Genomic DNA, 20261 nt, shown 5'->3' with positions numbered 1-20261 from the left:
GAAGTGCCTCTTCAGCACTGTAGCATTCTGTGATTCAAAGTGCTCATTAAATATATCCAATCTATATGTAGATTGAGGTCTCCCATGATTACCGTATTACCCTTGTTACATGAATCTCTAATTCCCTGATTGATACCGTGTCTTACAATAAAACTACTGCTTGGTGGCCTGTAAGTAACTCCCTCCAATGTTTACTGCCATGATATTATACATGTTGTTCTTGCAATCTAAAGATCTCTCTCAATGTACTAATCTCATCCATTGTTATCAGTGATCCCTTTCCTCTTTTTGCCTTTGCCTGTCCTTCCTAAATGTTGAATATGTTTGAATATTCAGTTCCCAGCCTTGCAGCAATGTCAACATCATGGCAATTACATCCCACTTGTTTATTTCTATTTGTGTTGCCAGCTTACCCAGCTTATTGCAAATGCTGTGTGCATTCAGATAGATTGCCTTTAAATCCACTTCTTAAAAATCTGTGGGTGATGTTCCTCCGCACAACGCCACCCTTGGCCAGCGGTGGGATCATCTTGTCCCATCACTGCCAACAGGGTTTCCCACTGAATGCATCCCTTGCTGCCTTGAAACATGCAGCGAGTGTGTGCCATTGGTGGGATGGGATGATACTTTCTACGTGAACATTTGGAACATTCCAGCTTGTGGTTTGACTCTATTTGACGCTGGTCTTTGTCTGCTGCCTTCAACTTTTGTTTGGTACTTTTGTACGTCCCATTACCAGCTTTACTCAGGTTCCCATTTCTGAGAGAGATAAAATGGCAAATGGTCATCTTAGTGCAAAACCAAAGGAAGTGAAGATGGGACAGATAAAGCAACAAAAGATGCGTCTAGAAGAGGTGTGAATACATTAAGAAGTCTCTCAACACCAGGTTAAAGTCCAACAGGTTTATTTGGTAACACAAGCCATTAGCTTTCGGAGTGTTGCCCCTTCATCAGGCGAGTGGGAGTTCTGTTCACAAACAGGGCAAATAAAGACACAAACTCAATTTACAAAATAATGGTTGGAATGCGAGTCTTTACAGGTAATCAAGCATTAAAGGTACAGACAGTGTGAGTGGAGAGAGGGTTAAGCACAGTTTAACAAGTTAAGGAGGTGTGAATAGCAGCTTAACTGCCATCAAATGCAAAGCGGAGAAATTAAAGAAGAAATTAAAAGAAAGATCAAACCAGCAGAGGCTATGATCCAAAAGTGTCGAGTGCAGAAGGCTATAAAATGTCAAAGTTGAGAGGTTGTTCCTTGTGTTTCATTGGAAGGAATGAATGAATTTTCTGTTGTTTTCTTAGATTTTGGAAAATTTGAAACCAGTAAGAAGGAAGGTGAAGGAACTTGGGCAATAGTTACGTGATGGCAGCATGGATTTTAAAAGCCAGCAGAATGCTCAAAGGAAACACAGAGGGTGGCGAGCAGTTATTACTTTTTAATGCAGTTATGCGGAACTAACAGCACAGGAGTTTGTGGCATGTGATGGTATATTCTAGTTGAAAATTATAGGTGCCTGGTTAATTAAAATTTTCCTCTTAAAGAAGAACAGGAAAAAAAGATTTGAAGGCAAATTCCAAGGTCCCTACAGGGAGCATTGTTCATAGCAAGCAAATAACCTCCGATTTCTATCCATAATTTGAACGACAGAAAATCATGGACTATGTTGATATTTAATATAACTGTTACTAGACCATAGGAGCAGAATTAGGCCACTCAGCCCATTGAGTCTGCTCCACCATTCAATCATGGCTGATATTTTTCTCATCCCCATTCTCCTGCCTTTTCTCCATAACCCCTGATCCCCTTATTAATCAAGAACCTATCTATCTCTGAGTTAAAAGACACTCAATGACCTAGCCTCCACAGCCTTCTGCAGCAAAGGATTCCACAGATTCACCACTCTCTGACTGAAGGAATTCCTCCTCAGCTCTGTATTAAAGGATTGTCTCTTTAGCCTGAGGTTGTGCCCTCTAGTTCTAGTTTTTCCTCCTAGTGGAAACATCCTCTCCATGTCCACTCTATCCAGGCCTCACAGTATCCTGTAAGTTTCAATAAGATCCCCCCTCATCCTTCTAAACTCCAATGAGTGCAGACCCAGAGTCCTCAAGTGTTCCTCAAATGACAAGCTCTACATTCCAGGGATCATTCTTATGAATCTCCTCTGGATCCTTTCCCACACTAGCACATCCTTCCTTAGATATGGGGCCCAAAACTGCTCACAATACTCTAAATGGGGTCTGACCAGAGCCTTATGCAGCCTCAGAAGTACATCCCTGCTCTTGTGTTCTAACATTGCATTTACCTGCCTCACTGCTGACTGAACCTGCACGTTAACCTTAAGAGAATCTTGATCAATGATTCTCAAGTCCCTTTGTGTTTCTGATTTCCTAAGCATTTTCTCATTTAGAAAATAGTCTATGCCTTCATTCCTCCTTCCAAAGAGCGTAACCTCACACTTTTCCACATTGTAATCCATTTGCCACTTCTTTGCCCACCCTCCTAACCTATCCAAGTCCTTCTTCAGCACCCCCCGCCTTCCTCAATACTACCTGTCCCTCTACATATCTTTGTATCATCTGCAAACTTAGCAACAGTGCCTTCAGTTCCTTCCTCCAAATCGTTAATGTATATTGTGAAAAGTTGTGGTCTCAGCACGAACCCCTGAGGCACACCACTAGTCAGTGCTAAATAGTATTGTTACTAACATTGTACGTGGAGTTAAAGCTAAAAGAGAATGTAACTTGAGATTACTGTATCAAATCTACTGTGAGAAATATTTTTCTATACCTACACTGGGCACAGAACTATCCTAGCCCAGGCCTAAATACAGGTTTCTGTCAACTTCAGCACACGTTACATCTGCAATCATTAGTTCCAGATGCTAACTTGCTTCTAAAATCAACTTTTTGGCCTTTCAGGCCCAGTATTATAAATCAGGATGAATCTTTGGCTGTTTCCCATTAGTCCTAACACCAAACAACTGTTTCTTTTGGAGGATGATTATTCTGTTTCTTCACTTTTGGCTTTCATTCTCTTTCGACAATCATTATGTTTGGGAGTATCTTGTTGTAATGTTCCCTTTGGCCTGATGATCTTATTTGTGGCACATTCATTTTTAATCATATCCAAACTATTCCTTTGCTTGCCATGACAAGTTGCCAATGTCTGCTTATCCGGTTTGTGTTCTGCAATTTTCGTCCCATGCAGAAAACACACATCCCAGAATTGGAAACGTGGTTCAATAGCAACCTAAAGAAGACCCATCATGGGGCTGTATTTCAAACTGTGTTGCCTGCTAAAATATAATTGGATAGAAAGTGAATGGAGACACAAGTTTTGAATAACAAAAGCAGAGATCACGATAGCTTTATGGGCGGCTTTCTTTGAGGTCAGCTGCAAAATATGGCTCTTGCAACTAAAAACCAGGAAATTCTTCAAGCTTTCTCCTGTTCAACTATTTTCATAGAATCATCCAGTGCAGAAGGAGGCCGTTCGGCCCATCAAGTCTGCACTGACCACAATCCCACCAAGGCCCTATTCCCGTAACTCCACATATTTACCCTGCTAATTCCCTGACACTAGGGTCAATTTAGCGTGGCCAGCCAACCTAACCCGCACATCTTTGGACTGTGGGAGGAAACCGGAGCACCTGGAGGAAACCCACAGACACGGAGAATGTGCAAACTCCGCACAGATAGTGACCGAGGCCAGAATTGAACCCAGGTTCCTGGCGCTGTGAGGCAGCATTGCTAACCACTGTGCCATTTACAATTTTAGTGATGTTGGGGACAAAACCAGGACGCTGGGAGGAATTGTTGCTCTTCAAACCATGCCATGGGAACTTTTGTGTCCACCTGAAAGTGCAGACAGAAGGTTTATTTTTACATTTAATCTTAATAGTATTGTTAGATATAGGATACATTCTAACTGCCTTTGTAGGTCTGCAGTATATTTGTAACAGTGCGTGTGATGTCCATAAACTGAATTCAACTTGATAGCAAATGTCTATAATTTGATGGGAAAATATTTTTGTTTTAAAAGTTCCAGGAGAAACAAAATAGAGCAGCTGAAAGATTTATCGTGTTTGTTTTGGACTTGTGAATTAGGAGATAGGAAACTCACGAAAATTATTTCATAACTGCACCTGTGTTCTAAGTGTCTTTGCCAATTTCTGTTTTCTGAAATACTGTTTTCATAACTGCTTGTATTTCTTTTGCTGTTTAATTATGTTCATACATACATTAGAAGCTGCAGATTGATTCCAATTCATTTTTTATTGAAATTTGTTAAGTTTATTTATATTCTGTCACAAGTTGGCTTCCGTTGACACAGCAGTGAAGTTACTGTGAAAATTCCCAAGTCATCTCACTCCAGGGCCTGTTTGGGTACACTGAGGGAGAATGTAGCATGGCCAACGCACCTAACCAGCATGTCTTTCAGGCTTGCTGGAGGAAATGGGAGCATCTGGAGGAAACCCATGCAGACTCCGCACAGATAGTGTCTCAAGTCGTGAATTGAACCTGGGTCTCTGGCACCGTAAGGCAGCAGAGCTAACCGCTGTGCTTTGAATATCTTGGTTGAAATTAGTGTTATATCAGGAAGCCTCTCTATCTGTCCTTACAACACACGTTTTGATTGGTAGGAGTTGGTACTTTTTCCTATTAGATCCAGTTTAATTTGCTTGCATTTGATTTTGGAAAGTAATATGTAACTTATTGGAAAGGTAACTGTTAAATGTAGACTTCGAAGCAGGATGCAGTGTGAAAAAATGAACACATTCTGAGTTTTGCAGTAGAAGGCTATCTAAAGTATTCTTGAGTTGGGTTAAGATATTAGACATCCTAGTGTCATGTTGCTTTGCTTTAAAGCAGAAAGTTGGGAGGCACAGTTATGCACTTGTTGGGAACCAGATCAGAAAGTCAAAGTATGAACTTAGTCTAGGCCCCAAAGTTTTTTTGTTTTGGCATTAGTGCAAGCATAATTTGTTTCACTCCAGGTGTGAGTCTGTTGACCCACTCGGTAGTTTTTATTTAAGAGCACAGTTAGAACATAACAAAAATATTAGCATAACTTTTACCAGTTAAAATACTTAAACATGATGAAGTATAATTTCTAACAGCTATCGTTCCAATGTAAGCAATATCCCCATAGACTAGTATCCTACTTCAGGACCGGTTAGCACCAAAAACAGATATGCTCCGTGGATGTTAGATTTCCAGCCTTTTAATCCCTCTGCACAAGTACAAAAGATGCCTGCCTTCTGACTCCCATATAGCAGTTCCCAGACGAGGATATATCTTCAAACTGCAGAACTTCAGAGAAAGAGGGCCCGGTTTCTGGTAGATTTCCCATACCCAGGCAGCCCCAATCTCCAGCACCCTCCCACCCACAGTGCCAATACACCCCACCAGCACCCCCAGCCCTCCCCAATCTGCTCCCCGCAGCCTGCCCCAATCGTTGGTCTCCCTTTTGCCCCCATTGATCCCCATGCAGAGTGGCAGTGGAATTCCCCATACCCCACTGATTTCTCTAAGCCCGGCCTTCACCAGGCTCTGCCCCCTATAGGGCCCTCCCGCTTGGCACTGCTCCATGCCAAGGTGCCCTTTGGGAATAGACACTTTGCCCCTTGGGCAGTGCTGGGGGCACAGCCTGGCACTGGCAAGATGCCGATGCCCAGGGGACACCGGGTGCCTTAATTGCTCCCCCCTCACTCCAGCAGAGTTGTCCCGATAGTTAGCTGAAAGTGGGGGACTCCTGTAAACCCTGTCGGAATGAAATAGTCTGGTGCGGTGGGAGAGGTGATCAGGACCCCGAGAATTCAGTTCCGAGCCTGCTAATCACATTGAAATAACATTAAAAATAGATGCAAATGACTTACCTTGGTTTTCCTACCAGTTTCCAGCGTAGATCTGATGGCACCAGAAATCCGGTGCTGGGAGATGCATGCGCAGTGGGAACGCACGCACGAATCCCGCACATGCCCGGCCATGAGATTCTCCTGCCACGCTGCACCAGAAAACTAGTGTGGCATAGTGGGAGAATCATCCCCATGACCTATACACATTTCTTAAAGGCACAGTACCGTCACACACTGTATAAACTTAGCAATTAAGAAGTAAAAACTGCCAGAGTTTGTAATTGTAGGAACCAACCCTTCATTATGTTGATTTCAACTGAAATTGCAGAAGTGAAGTAAAAGAGATTTTTAAAAAATTACTGTATGGTTAGTACATGTGCAGTTGAGTGTTATATTGACTATCGCTGTATTACATTTATTGACAAAATAATGCTGAACAAATACTTAAATTTGTGATGATGTTTCTTATTTTAAAAAAACTATCACTGGTTAGGTACGGGGGAAGAAATACCAGCTTCCATGGGAGGGAAAAGGAACAACAGTGTTCACCGTAGAGAAAGATGGCCATGATGAAATGGATTATGACGTTGTTGAGCAATTAGTCCTTTTACATTAATGGTTTGATTGAACTTTCCAAGACATTTTGATCTAACAGTTGTACTCACTTTTTCACTGACAGATTGAGCAGATGCGCAATGAGCTTTTCCAGGAAAGAGCAACAAGACAAGATCTGGAGTGTGACAAGATTTCGTTAGAGAGACAGGTACTTTATAGTTAATTAAATTTAATCAGACTTCTTGGATTATGCAGTGCAAGTTCAATAGTGCAGTAACTAAATTAAAGAAACAAAACACTACAAGGGCACTCTTAACAGGTTTTGAATCTGGCAATAAAAAGCTCATACTGACATTTTAGATTTTATTTTATTAATCAACAAAGATAATAAAATGCACGGTTAAAAAATCATTAATGGTTATCCAAGCAGTTAGATGCATTGGCATCACTGAATGCATACTTTCATTTCAATTCCACATGACTGTTTAGCAGCGTTTTGGGTGTCACAGGATGCCAATCCGTATCCCTTTCTGATTTATTTTTCTCCATTCAGTGGCTACTCCTTGCTCTTTATTGTAGTGCTGTGATTATCATTCCAGCTGAGATTGACTGACTAAGAACAGAGAAGGGATTGAAACTGGGACTCTTCAGGTCTGTCAGGCTCAACGTCACACGTTAACCCATTGAGAAAAAGATGTTGCATAATTGTTCAGGCAGTGAAGTGGAAATTTATTTGTGTAGTGCAGATAACACGAGGATAGTGGGACAGCATTGAAGGAATAACTAAAGATGGGAGAATAGCTTTTGTTTTATGACCTATTGCTACTTATGCAAGGGAATATTGACCATAGAATCCCTATGATGCAGAAGGAGGTAAGTCCATTGAGTCTGCACCAATTCTCTGTATAACATCTTATCCAGACCTTATCCCTGGAAGCCCACGTATTTACCCCACTAATCCCCCAAATCTACACATCTTGAGACAATAAGGGGCAATTTTAACATCAACCTAACCTGCACAGCTAAGGACTGTGGGAGGAAACCCACACTGACACAGGGAGAACATGCAGACAGCCACAGAAGACTGGAATTGAACCGGGGTCCCTAGCACTGTGCGGCAGCAGTGCTAACCACTGTGCCACCGTGTCACTCATGGAATGGTATACTGGATAGACAATTACAAATTTGTAGACAACAAGTGACGCTGAGCATTTTAGAGCAGATTTGCAAACATTAGAAATGGGGCAAATTGGAAGAAGATAATGGAAAAGAAGATGATGCATCTTAGCATCTCTCGAGACATTTTATGAGCAAATACTGCATTTGCATAAATTGGTCAGATCCATTTTGTAATTTAAAAAAAAGCAAGTATTTACACTATTTTAATGCTGTATTCAATTTGAACAACCAATGCACTATTTCCTGAGAATATTCTTGTTTTAAAAAGAAAACTACGTATCCTGCATGAAACCGTCTTTCTACTTGTTGCGAGTTTAATTTCTTGGCAGCATGAAGGAAATCACATGTACCTGGTGGTGACCTTGCAAGAGGGATTAAATCATAGAGCCCCTACGGAGCAGAGGGAAGCCACTCGGCCCATTGAGTCTCTGTACCGACCACAATCCCACCTACGCCCTATTCCCGTAACCCTCATTTGCCCCGCTAATCCTTCTAACACTAGGGTAAATTTAGCACGGCCAGTCAATCTAACCTGCACGTCTTTCGGACTGTGGGAGAAAATCAGAGCAGCCGGAGGAAGCCCATGCAGACGTGAGGAGAAAATGCAAACCCCACACGGTGCCCTGAGGCTGGAATTGAACCTGGGTCCCTGGCACTTGTGAGGCGTATAGGATGTTAACTGTATACTCAATATAAAAACTCACTTAATTAAAAACATGCTGGAACTATCCATTAGAACAGAAATGTGTGCTACTACTAACCATGAGAATAAATTCCATGGTATGTTGTTATTGCCCATTGGTGCAAATCTCACTTTGTGTTGATATTGTTCGTATTTGCCCAACGTAAAGCAGTGGTTACCTAGTTCTGATAATTAATTTTATTGGTTTTATTGGCTGTTGGTGTCCAGATCGCACCCCAAAAAATCTGTAACAAATTTGTTTCTGTGAAATATTCAAGTTTTAGCCAATGTGAAAATACAGAATTGCAACTTTACCATTCACTCCTTCAGCTGTGGTGCACTATGGCTGAAGGATGCACCATCTGCAAGATGCACTGCACCAACTTGCCCAGGCTTCTTTGAAAGCATCTCAAAAAAACCCAACCCCTGGATCAAAGTTCCATGAGATTGCCACCATCTACAAATTCCCCTGCAAGTCTCTCATTATCCCGGCTTGGAAATATACTGTCATTCCTTCATCACTGAGGTTTGAACTTCTTTCCTAATAGCACTGTGGTGTACCTGCGCCACATGGACAGCAGCAGTTCAAAAAGACAGCTCACTACCACCTTCTCGAGGGCAATTAAGGATGAGCAGTAAATGCTAGCCTTGTCAGTGGCAGCCACATCAAAAAGCAGACACCTGTGCAAATTTGTGTAATTGTCTGATAATAGAAAATAAATGGTGTATGCAGCTGAAAAACTAGTGAAGCGCATCAAAAGTTGTTACCATCTCTATTGTGAAGGGGTCGTAAGGATGCTGTGAAGGGTTATACATCGGTTAAATCAGTGGGAAAAGGTCTAGCATATGGAGTATGCTGTGGGAAAACATGGATTTGTCCATTTTGGCAGGAAAATTTTTTTTAAAAAAGCTTATTAACTAAATGGTGAGATAGTGCAGAGGGATCTGGGTGTTCAGGTGCATGAATCACAAAAAGTGAATATACAGGTACAGCAAGTAATAATGGTAATTAATAAAATGCTATTGTTAATTGAGGGGAATTGAATACAAAGATAGGGAGGTTATGTTTCTATTATACAGGGCATTGGAATGGGCTGTTGTCTTGTGAAGAAGAGTTGAACAGGCTAAGCTTGTATCTAGAAGTGTAAGAAGCAACTTGATTAAAATCTATAAGATCCTGATTGGGCTTGACCAGGATAAAGGAAAAGATGTTTCCTCTTGAGGGAGAATCTAGAATTGGGGCCACAGTTTAAAAATAAGAGGTCGCCCATTTAAAATGGAGATGAGGCAGAATAAAAAGTTCACCGTCAGTTGAGTCTCTGTAACTCCCTTCCTGAAAAGCTGATGGAAGCAGAGTCTCTGAATACTTCTTAAGGCAGAGCTAGATAGGCTCTTGATAAGCAAGAGGGTGGAACATTATCAGGGATAGCCGGGAATGTGGAATTGAGGTGACAATCATAACAACCATGATCTTATTGAATGATGGAGCAGGCTGAAGGGACCAAGTGGCCTACTCCTGCTCCTAATTTGTATGTTCTTACGTATTGAAATTTAGATTGCATTATACACATCAAATTGAAACTTCAGCATTAAAATATGGTTCTAATTTCAAGTTGAAAATAAGTAATTACTGGATATATGAACACAAAATACTTAGTTTAAGAAATGAGTACTTATCAACAATTTTGATGGAAGTAATATGATATTTCATCATAGCAAAAAGATCTAAAGAGCAGAATTGCATATCTGGAAGGATCTCAGAAACAGAATAAGGAAGGAATTGTTACTCAGCTGGAGGGAAGAATCCAGGAACTGGAAGAACGCCTTGAAGCTGAGGAAAGGTAAGATTTAATTTTCCTTGAAAATAAGATCAGTCCACAATGTCTTGCAAAATGACCTTATTGAAATTGCCAAGGATATGTGTTCAATGATGTCCTTGTAGGACTGGATCGTTTAGTTTAAGAAACCGCTGCATATGTTTAAAACAAAATTTGAAAAAGAATAGATGGAGAATACTCGGAGATTAATTGAAACTTATCTTTTAACTCTGAAAGTGCCCAGTCCAAAGATTATTTTTAGCTTTCATATCATAAAACACGAAATCAAATACAAATATCACAGCAATAAAGTTATTCAAATTTGAGAAATGTTTATATTACTGTAATAGCCAAGAAATTACAAAAACATATGAAACATACTTTTAATTGAAGATAACGGTGGGAATTTAAGAAAAAAATCCTAAGTATCAAACGAGCGAGAAAATGGGAGAGTTTCAGACACACCTGACAAAGGAACACTGTTTCTGAAAGCTTGTGGGATTACTATCAAATAAACTGGTTGGACTTAAACCTGGTGTTGTGAGACTTCTTACTGTGTTTACCCCAGTCTAACGCCGGCATCTCTACATCATTACTCCCACAATCCAAAGATGTGCAGGTTAGGTGCATTGGTCAAGCCAAATTGCCCCTTAGTGTCCCGGGATGCATAAACTAAAGAGATTAGTGGGATAAATGTGTGGGGTTATGGGGATAGGACCTGGGTGGAATTGTTATCAATGCAAACTCGATGGGCTGAATGTCCTCCTTCTGCACTGTAGGGATTCTATGTAAGCCCTAGGATGCTGTTAATGAAAGATTCAGCATTGGTAATGCCATTGAATGTTAAGAGGCGATGGCTGCATTCTTGAAGGAATGGCCATTGCTGGACTTAACACTAACAGTCTATACACAAAGCATTTTGGAGATTGGAGCAAGACTTCAGTTTAATCTCCAGTTGTGAGCATAAAGAAACCAAACGCACACTCTTGATTTCCACCCGATCGATTGAGATAGGAGCAGCATTCATGCCTGCAAAAAATCAGATAAAATGGTGTAAAACCAGGACTAACAATGGGCTGAATTTAACATGCCCCCAGCAGATGAATTTCTCTGTTTTGGTCTGGGCAACAGGGCAGGCACAGAAAATTGATTCCAACCCCTTCATGCTGCAACCACCACCCCACTCCCGCATCATCACCACTTCTTTCCTGCCCTCTCCCTCCCTTGAACCCACGCCCAGCCCCCTGACTGCTCTTCTCCCAAACCCCACTGGCACAAGACCCTGGATTTACCTGCTCCAGGGTAACAAAGCCTTGGGCACCTTTCCTCTTGAGTTGTTCCAGCAGTAGCCACTGACTGCTCCAGAGGACGGGACTAAAGTCTGGCCTTGTTAGCCTGCCCTGCAGCACAATATGGCTGGGGAAGTCGTGTTGTTGTAGAGCATATTGGCCCAATCTTTCCATCCACCGCCCTTATGTTATTCAGCCAATATATCAGTAACAGCATCCATGTACTGCTGTAGCTACAGCTAAACTCATGGAAACACATTTGCATCATGTGCTGGGAATAGCTTATTCTCCCATTGGTATTTATTTTTCCAATAGTTATCTCTTTTGGCTAACTAATTTTAGGCATTTAAAGCTATTTTCATAGTCAGCAGCTAGCAACTATTTTTCGCAATCGAATAAATATAAGGGATACAAAGTGCTCCTCACAATACCAAAGTCTATCTCTTTGACCAAGCCTTTAGATCAGGTGACCAATATCTTTATACGACTCCCCTGCAATATTTTGACTGACACACTCCTCTAAAGTGTCTTTGGTCAATTTTTACTCAGTTAAAGGTGATATATAAATGCAAGTTGATGTTGTTCGGGTTGCAAAATAAGTATACGTACTGCCACATTATAGCAATGCCAGGTTAAAGTCCAACAGATTTATTTGAAATCGTGAGCTTTGGCAGCGCTGCTCCTTCATTAGGTGAGTGAAGGTCAGTTCACAAGCACACCATATATAGGCAAAGACATAATTGCAAGATAATTACAGATTGGAATGTGAAGAATGGTTGGAATGTGAATCTTTACAGGTAATCAAATCTTTACAGGTACAGACAGTGTGAGTGGAGAGAGGGACAACCACAAGGTTAAAGAGATGTGAATTTTCTCAAGTGAATTTTCTCCACTTGCCTGATGAAGGGGCATCACTTTGAAAGCTCGCGATTCCAAATAAACCTGTTGGACTTTAAGCTGGTGTTGTGAGACTTCTTACAGTGCCCACCCCAGTCCAACACCAGCACCTCCACGTTATATTACAGCAAAACAGTGCAAGGAGGGCTGGAGCAGACTAGTGTGGTGTTGACCCTCTCAACTGCAATCTCCTGTGATAGGTACAATTAGATTATGTTTTAAATGTTTTCTTTTCAGAGACAAATCTACTCTGCAATTGAACAATCGCAAGCTTGAAAGAAAGGTTAAGGAGCTAATGTTGCAGGTGGATGATGAACATCTCCATCTGACAGACCAGAATGATCAGGTATGTAGCACAGAGTAAAGTGTATCTATTTTATAGATGTAATGTGGCCAAGGCAGGTGGGTTGGGAGAACAATGGTATATAACTTACTGTAAACCCAGGAATCTATGCCAGCCAGGTCCAGGTTGAAACTTCTGCTGTAAAGCAATAGGAGAAATTAATAACCAAAAGAGAAAATACTGGAAAATCTCAGCAGGTCTGGCAGCATCTGCGAAGAGCAAAAAGAGCTGACGTTTTGAGTCCAGATGACCCTTTGTCATAGCTAAAAGGCATAGATAGTGGGAGAGATTTATACTGCAGGATGAGGGAATGAAAGATAAGTCATGGCCACAGAAACCAGGGGAAAAGACTGCTAATGGCAGCCCATAGAGAGAATAAAAGGTGTGAATGGCCAAACGGCAGAGAAGCTGAAATCAGAGGGTAAGCTGTGACAGATGAAGATATGGGAGGATGAAGGGGGGAGGGAAGAGGTAGGGATGGGTGAGAAAGAGGTAAAACTGAGAATAGGGGAAATTAATTGTTATATTTAACTGTACCCATTCTAGACAAGGAAGCGCTAAACAATGTAGTCTTGAATTCAATTTGGGGAAAAAAACTTACTAATTTGTCTACAAAATTATGAGAGGCATAGACAGGGTGGATAGTCAGAGGCTTTTTCCCCAGGGTGGAAGTGTCAATTACAAGGTGGCACAGGTTCAAAGTGAGAGGAGGAAAATTTAAGGGAGATGTACGGGGGATGTTTTTCGTGCAGAGAGTGGTGTGTGCCCGGAAGGCACTGCCAGAGGAGATGGTGGAGGTAGGCACATTAGCAATGTTTAAGAGGCATCTAGTTGCTACATGAACAGGGAGGGAATAGAGGGATATGGTCTTGAGTAAGGACAGGAGGTTTTTTTAATAGTTAGCGCATCATGATCTGCACGGGCTTGGAGTGCTAAAGGGCCTGTTCCCGTGCTATATTTTTCTTTGTTTGTTGTTCTTTGTAAAGCCTTTCAAGATTTTTTAGTTTCAAATGCAGCCAGTGGAATGAGGCAAGTGCAATTTAAACAAATTAACTTTAAGTAAGATAAAGACTGATGGTTTAAACTTGCTGAAGATCCAGTTTTTAGACAAGTGCTTATAAACCAAGATTCGGATTCTTTTGTAGCCTCGAGGGTTTGAATGAAATGTGCTTGTGATCAAACCTTCAATGATTTTCTAGTTGAACCTACGATTGAAAGCTCTCAAGAGGCAGGTGGATGAAGCGGAGGAGGAAATAGATCGTTTGGAAAATGCAAAGAGAAAGTTACAGAGAGAGCTAGAGGAACAAATGGAAGCCAATGAAGAACTGCAAGGACAAATGAATACTTTAAAGAAAGACCTGAGGTAGGTTTGTATCTCCTCCTAAAAAGCAAATGAGGTGCATTTTGCAGATTTTGGACACTAATTGGTTAGCCCCTGATTACAGGCGTAATGTCAACTTCATAATTGGGACAGCATGGTGGCACAGTGGTTAGCACTGCTGCCTCACAGCGACAGGGACCCGGGTTCGATTCCCAGCTTGGGTCACTGTGTGAAGTTTGCACGTTCACCCCATGTCTGCGTGGGTTTCCTCTCACAGCCCAAAGATGCGCTGGTTAGATGGATTAGCCATGCTAAATTGCCCCTTAGTGTTAGGGGAGAATAGCTGTTATAAATCCACGGGATTATGGGGATAGAGCCTGGGTGGGTGCAGACTCAATAGGCCAAGTGGCTTCCTCCTGCACTGTAGGATTCTATGATTCTGTAATTATAATGGTCGATGCCTGTAGCAAGCACTCCCAACACTGCTCTGTGGTTGCATGGATTAACAGAGGACCCATATCATTAGTAATTACACTATTTAACTAATCTGCATTATTAAAGCTAGTCCATTACCTCTGAAAGAGGAAGTGTGGTATGGCTGGAATAGGTGCTCAGAATCAACCTGCAACTGACTCTGACCTGGAAAAGAAAGGACTAGTTGGCCAAGAGAAAAATCAAGCAGTCAGATTTTCAACGCAGGGGAGAGAATCCCTGTATCCTCAGAAACACAATGGGAAGATTGTGGGAACAGATAAGCATGGAGGTTACTGCAAGGAATTTGTAGTCTCAAGGATCTGGATGCAATGTTGGAAGAGGTTTAATGGCATAATTATCATAGAAATACAGTGCAGAAGGAGGCCATTTGGCCCATCAAGTCTGCACTGAAAACATTCCTATCCAGGTCCTAGCCCTGTAATCCCACATATTTACCCTGCTAATCCTCCTGACATTAAGAGGCAATTTATCGCGGCCAGTCAAGCGAACCTGCATGTCTTTGGATTGTGGGAGGAAACTGGAGTCCAGGAGGAAACCCATGCAGACACGGGGAGAATGTGCAAACTCCACACTGACAGTCACCCGAGGCCGGAATTGAAGTCAGGTCCCTAGCGATGTGATACAGCAGCGCGAACCAACGTGCCACCATCCTCTCCAACTATTCATCCCCCAACTTCCCCCCCCACTCTCAACACGACCCTACCCTTGTCCGGTTTAGACACCCAGGGACTACAACTCGGCTGGGCCATGGTGGCAGGAAGGAAAAAGAAAACACACTGTCACTCGATTTCACAGTTTGCAGGCACCAACCCAAATATTGAGACCGCAGACTTTAGAGTACAGCATACAGGTGAGATCATGTGGTGTGACACTGGGCAGAGGAAAGGAGCCAGCGTGCTGGGTGGTAACACTAGTTCTGTTACATAAGCCTCAAGTGAGAACTTCAGTAGATGCGACAAAAGAAATGGGCTGACTGATGTAAGCCTGGTCTTGACTTATAAACATCATGACATATACACATATTCATACTGAAATAGATAATTAATGTGCAAATAAACAATCATCAAACGTTACTTAATCACATCTTTGAATGCATTACCAGAAGATGAGTATTTACAGTTAAGATGCGTGCTGAGGAATTCTGCTGAAATAACAGATTTCCACATGTTAGCTCTGATTCTCAAAGAACTCCAATCTATCTCTGTAAGTATTCATATAGTGTCTGCTGTGATATGTTTTAGCAGTAGCACTTTTTGTCTGTGAATGGATACTTCTAATCGCCTGAAAACTAGAATGGTGATAGGAGAGAAATAGGCACAGACACAGGGAGTCTTTATTCTTGCAATTTGCTCCTCTACTTGTGTATCTACTTTTAGAATCATAGAATCCCTGCAGTACAGAAGGAGGCCATTTGGCTCATCTCGTCTGTACCAGCCACAGTCCCACCCAGGCCCTATTCCAGTAACGCCCCACGTTTACCCTGCTTAATCCCCCTGACACTAGGGCCAATTTAGCATGGCCAATCCACTTAACTCACACATCTTTGGGTAGAAGTCGGTGCACCCGGAGGAAACCCACACAGACATGGGGAGAAAGTGCGAACTCCACACAGGCCTATATCATATTAACTATGATTTGCAAAGCTCTCTCATGTTATTCAGTCAGATATAAGGGCAGGTTGGTTCCTTGGCCCATCCTCTTAAAGGTTCCCCTGTCAATTGATCTCAAGATGTTAGGGAGGGTAATCCTACCATACAGTATGTTAACTTCTCTCACTGCAGCCCACATTCACTTTGTGTTTCCAACTCAGTGTCTGCATGTTTCATATGTTCAGGTAGTCACAGTTACTTGTGGGGGGAGTGACAACACTGTCTACTCTCAATGTTAATCCTTCAATGAGGAGTTCTGGTGCTGATATTAAGAATGAAGGTTAGCTATGCTGTATTAATGTGTGTAACTGTATTAGGGATGGCACAGTGGTTAGCACTGTTGCCTCACAGTGCCAGGGACCTAGTTTCAATTCCCAGCTCGGGTCACAGTCTGTGTGAAGCCTGCACGTTCTCCCTGTATCTGTGTGGGTGTCCTCCGGGTGCTCCGGTTTCCTCCCACAGTCTGAAAGACTTGCTGGTTAGGTGCGTTGACCCGAACAACAGTGTGGTGGCTAGGGGAATTTCATGGTAACTTCATTGCAATGCAAGCCTTGCTTGTGACTAATAAATAATTTATTACTTAACATGTGAAAACCTTGTTAAAAGCCACTGAAATAACATCTTATGTTTTACAGACGCAAGAATTCCTCAACAAAGGTTTCATCCTCTGTTCTAAATGATTTTGAAAATGATTACAGTACAGATGAAGATAGTCTCTACGATGCAGGGTTTAAATTGTCAAAGGACAGTAACTTGTAGATTCAAACCTAAATCAGTGCTTAATCGTTAGATAAAGGGAAGCAGCAACATGATGGCATAATTAACTCTTCCAGGTACCATGTCCTGTCCACGGTTTTTGTATTGAGCTCCTTCACTATACTGCTACTACTTACAACGTGAAATGTTTTAAATGTGCACCTTCACTACTGCCTCATCGGATGCCATGCTGGATTCTTTTTATATTTGGACTCCTTTGGACAGGAAAAGGAAGGTCATATTTTATTGTTTATTCAGTTTGACAGGACTTTATAAATGTGTCAACTTAAAAGCCAGGCACAATGATTAGCTGTCAGCTTTTTAATGTGTACAGGTTGTAAATAAATTTTAAGCGACAGAAATTATTTTCCTTTATTATTTAAACTGTTAAAGTGCCAACAATACCTTGGCCAATATCTTTAATGGTTGATATATTAACCTTGTGCTTTTATGACCAATTTCTCCTTGCCCCTAAAGACACTAACTTTTCCCTGGGGTATGGTGAAACTCTGTGACAACTGCATCGATGGTTTATTTTCACATATTGTTCTGGCCCAATGAAGGTTGAGCTATTTCCACTACAGTCACGCTTGATACCACAAAACTGGCATCCTCAAAGCTGCATTTCCATCTGCGTGGCATTGCATCAACAAGGAGTGGGGAACCTCTCCCTACTGCTCCCACTCCCTAATCCTATCTAAGGCTGCTGTCATGCCCCTGATCTCGACCAGCTCACTTGGTACTGATCGTGCACTGGAACTGGGATCTTCCTAGTCATTGAATTCCTACAGTGCAGAAGGAGGTCATTGAATCCATTGAATCTGCACCGACTCTCCAACAGGGCATCCCACCCAGATCCTGCCCCCCTAACTCCACGTTTTTACCCTGCTAATCTCCCAAATGCACACGTCCTGCAACGCTAATTTAGCATGGCCAATCCACCTAACCCGCACATCTTTTGACTGTGGGAGGAAACCAAAGGAAACCCATGCAGACATGGGGAGAATGTGCTGACTCCACACAGACAGTGACCCAAGGGTGGAATTGAACCTGGGTCCCTGGCGTTGTGAGGCAGCAGTGCTAACCACTGTGTTGCTGTGGCACAACTGTTCATGGCACAACCAGCTGGGTCATCAGGAGTGCGGAGCCTTGCCATTTGTTGTTAGTTGTCTGTATGAGCTCCTTCAGTTGTCAAAGCCACCTTGGAACCAAACGCAGAGAAATACACCCTGGCTTCATTTCACCCTTTCTGTACATAGTTTACTTCCACTGAGAGTGGCAGTAGGAATAATTATAATTAATCTGTGTCCCTGGGCTGGAAGGGGTTAAAATATATCTGGTTTTCTGTGGTTGTCTAGTGGCCCCTCCCAGAAAATGTCTTTTCAGACAGGAACAAGCTCAGGAATTTGCTGATATTAGGGAAGAAATTTTAACCCTCAAATACTGGTGGGAGAGGGTTAGACATTTTAAAAGTGAGAAACCCACCTCCAAATCTTTAACAGAGACTGACCCCCAGTCAGATTTTCCATTTTTAGAGTTAAAATCATTCCTGGGGATTTTTGTGGTGCAGGCTCGATGGGCTGAAGGGCCTTCTCCTGCACTGTTGGAATTCTATGGGAGCATGTTGCATGCCCAAGATTTTGGGGTAATTTTAACCCCCAAAAAGTGGTGGATTTGGGTCAGGTAGAAGATTGAAACTTTTAAGAATCTGAAACAGGAATGCATCCCACCTGAATCCAATGGAAAAAAGAATAGAGGCAACTTCACTTTCAAGAGGTGTGTCCATCATTGAAACTTGTTTAAGGAGAATGCATCATTCTATTTTTAAATGATTCCTACTTTAATCTATTTGGCAGTTTCCTGAACTTCAGGCAGCATGGTGGCACAGTGATTAGCGCTGCTGCCTCACAGCCCCAGGGACCCAGGTTCAGTTCCCTGCTGGGGTCACTGACTGTGTGGAGTTTGCATGTTCTACCTATGTCTGTGTGGCTTTCCTCCAGGTGCTCTGGTTTCCTCCCACAGTCCAAAGATGTGCAGGTTAGGCAAATTGACCATGTTAAATGGACCGTCAGTCAGGGGAATTAACAGGATAAATAAGTGGGGGGTTGTGGGGATAGCCCCTGGGTGGAATTATGGTCAGTGAGATATGATGGGCCAAATGGCCGCCTTCTGCACCGTAGGGATTCTATGAAACTGACAGGTAAAAGGTGCTGAGAAGGGTTGGGTCTGTCAGGTAAAATGCCTTTATAGCACTGCTTGTGGATCAGAAGGAGGAGTATTCGTCGAGTCGCAACTTCTAAACCTGTAAGTACCAACTGGCCCACCTCCGCACTGCACCTCTCCCCTGCAATATCCACCAATATCAGTAACCCCTGCACTCAATGATCACTGATCACCAAGTATTTTTTAATCCCTTGACCTCACTCCCAACTCACCTGAGCCCCACAACCTCTACCACCGCCACCCTCCCCCCCTTTATCTTTGACAATCCCATAACTGATCCTCTGTTGTATTGATGAGCTGTCTGTCAATCGAGCTGGTTTCTGTGCTGAGATTCTGTTTGCTGAAAAAGAAAGTGGATGTCGTGGGATTAAAACCTCTGATTGTTTGGGAAAACTTGCCCTTGCAGATTTCCTGTTTAACTGCATTCCGCCACCCCCCCTACACCTCTGAATATTGTGGTCTTCATCTCTGTTCCAGACTGAACACTAGTCCGTTGGGAAATCCAGCAGCTGAAGAGGGGGCCAAGCCAGCTGGATGGAAAGGATGAGTGCCTTTCCAGCACTGCTTGTGGACCAGGATGGAGCCTCCCATCCTCTGGCCTACCAAGATTTGCTGACTTCAATTCATGATCTGGCCCCTTTCATATGATTGGATCAACAAACGTCCAGCTCCTGAATATAGCCGCCGCCACCCTGCCAATGTCCAGTCCCTGTCTATAGCCCCCACCACCCTGCCAATGTCCGGTCCCTGTCTATGGCCGCCACCACCCTGCCAATGTCCGGTCCCTGTCTATGGCTGCCACCACCCTGCCAATGTCCAGTCCCTGTCTATAGCCCCCACCACCCTGCCAATGTCCGGTCCCTGTCTATGGCTGCCACCACCCTGCCAATGTCCAGTCCCTGTCTATAGCCCCCACCACCCTGCCAATGTCCGGTCCCTGTCTATAGCCCCCACCACCCTGCCAATGTCCGGTCCCTGTCTATGGCCGCCACCACCCTGCCAATGTCTGACCCCTGTCTCCAGCTGGGTGACACAAGCACACCCTCCAAAATGCCTTCAATGCGGCTGGCTACGGTTGGCAAACAAAGTCGGAACAGAATTGGAAAGGGGGACCCCTGTTAAAACCCATACTCCTGGCTTTCCTGGCCTCTGAGCCCCGCACTGCTCCCATTGTTATCGGGACGTTACCACCTGAAG

At 42.9% G+C, this 20261-nt stretch overlaps 1 protein-coding gene across 2 annotated transcripts in view; it reads left to right on the top strand.

The window, feature by feature from the left end:
* cgnl1 (cingulin-like 1) overlaps positions 1-19868 on the top strand; it is a 157281-nt gene extending 137413 nt beyond the window's left edge. For both annotated transcript variants that reach the window (XM_080214363.1, XM_080214364.1), the window contains exons 15-19: positions 6538-6621; positions 9991-10115; positions 12515-12623; positions 13820-13983; positions 16721-19868. In XM_080214363.1, the coding sequence (XP_080070489.1) occupies positions 6538-6621; positions 9991-10115; positions 12515-12623; positions 13820-13983; positions 16721-16844 (606 nt within the window). In that variant the 3' untranslated portion in view covers positions 16845-19868. The remainder of the gene's footprint in view (positions 1-6537; positions 6622-9990; positions 10116-12514; positions 12624-13819; positions 13984-16720) is intronic.
* The last annotated feature ends 393 nt before the right edge of the window (positions 19869-20261 follow it).

This window comes from Carcharhinus amblyrhynchos, chromosome 28 (assembly GCF_965287045.1).
Source record: "Carcharhinus amblyrhynchos chromosome 28, sCarAmb.v2.hapA, whole genome shotgun sequence".
NCBI classification, from domain to species: domain Eukaryota; kingdom Metazoa; phylum Chordata; class Chondrichthyes; order Carcharhiniformes; family Carcharhinidae; genus Carcharhinus; species Carcharhinus amblyrhynchos.
Note: the sequence above shows the minus strand (reverse complement) of the source record. Positions and strands in the feature narration are given on the sequence as shown.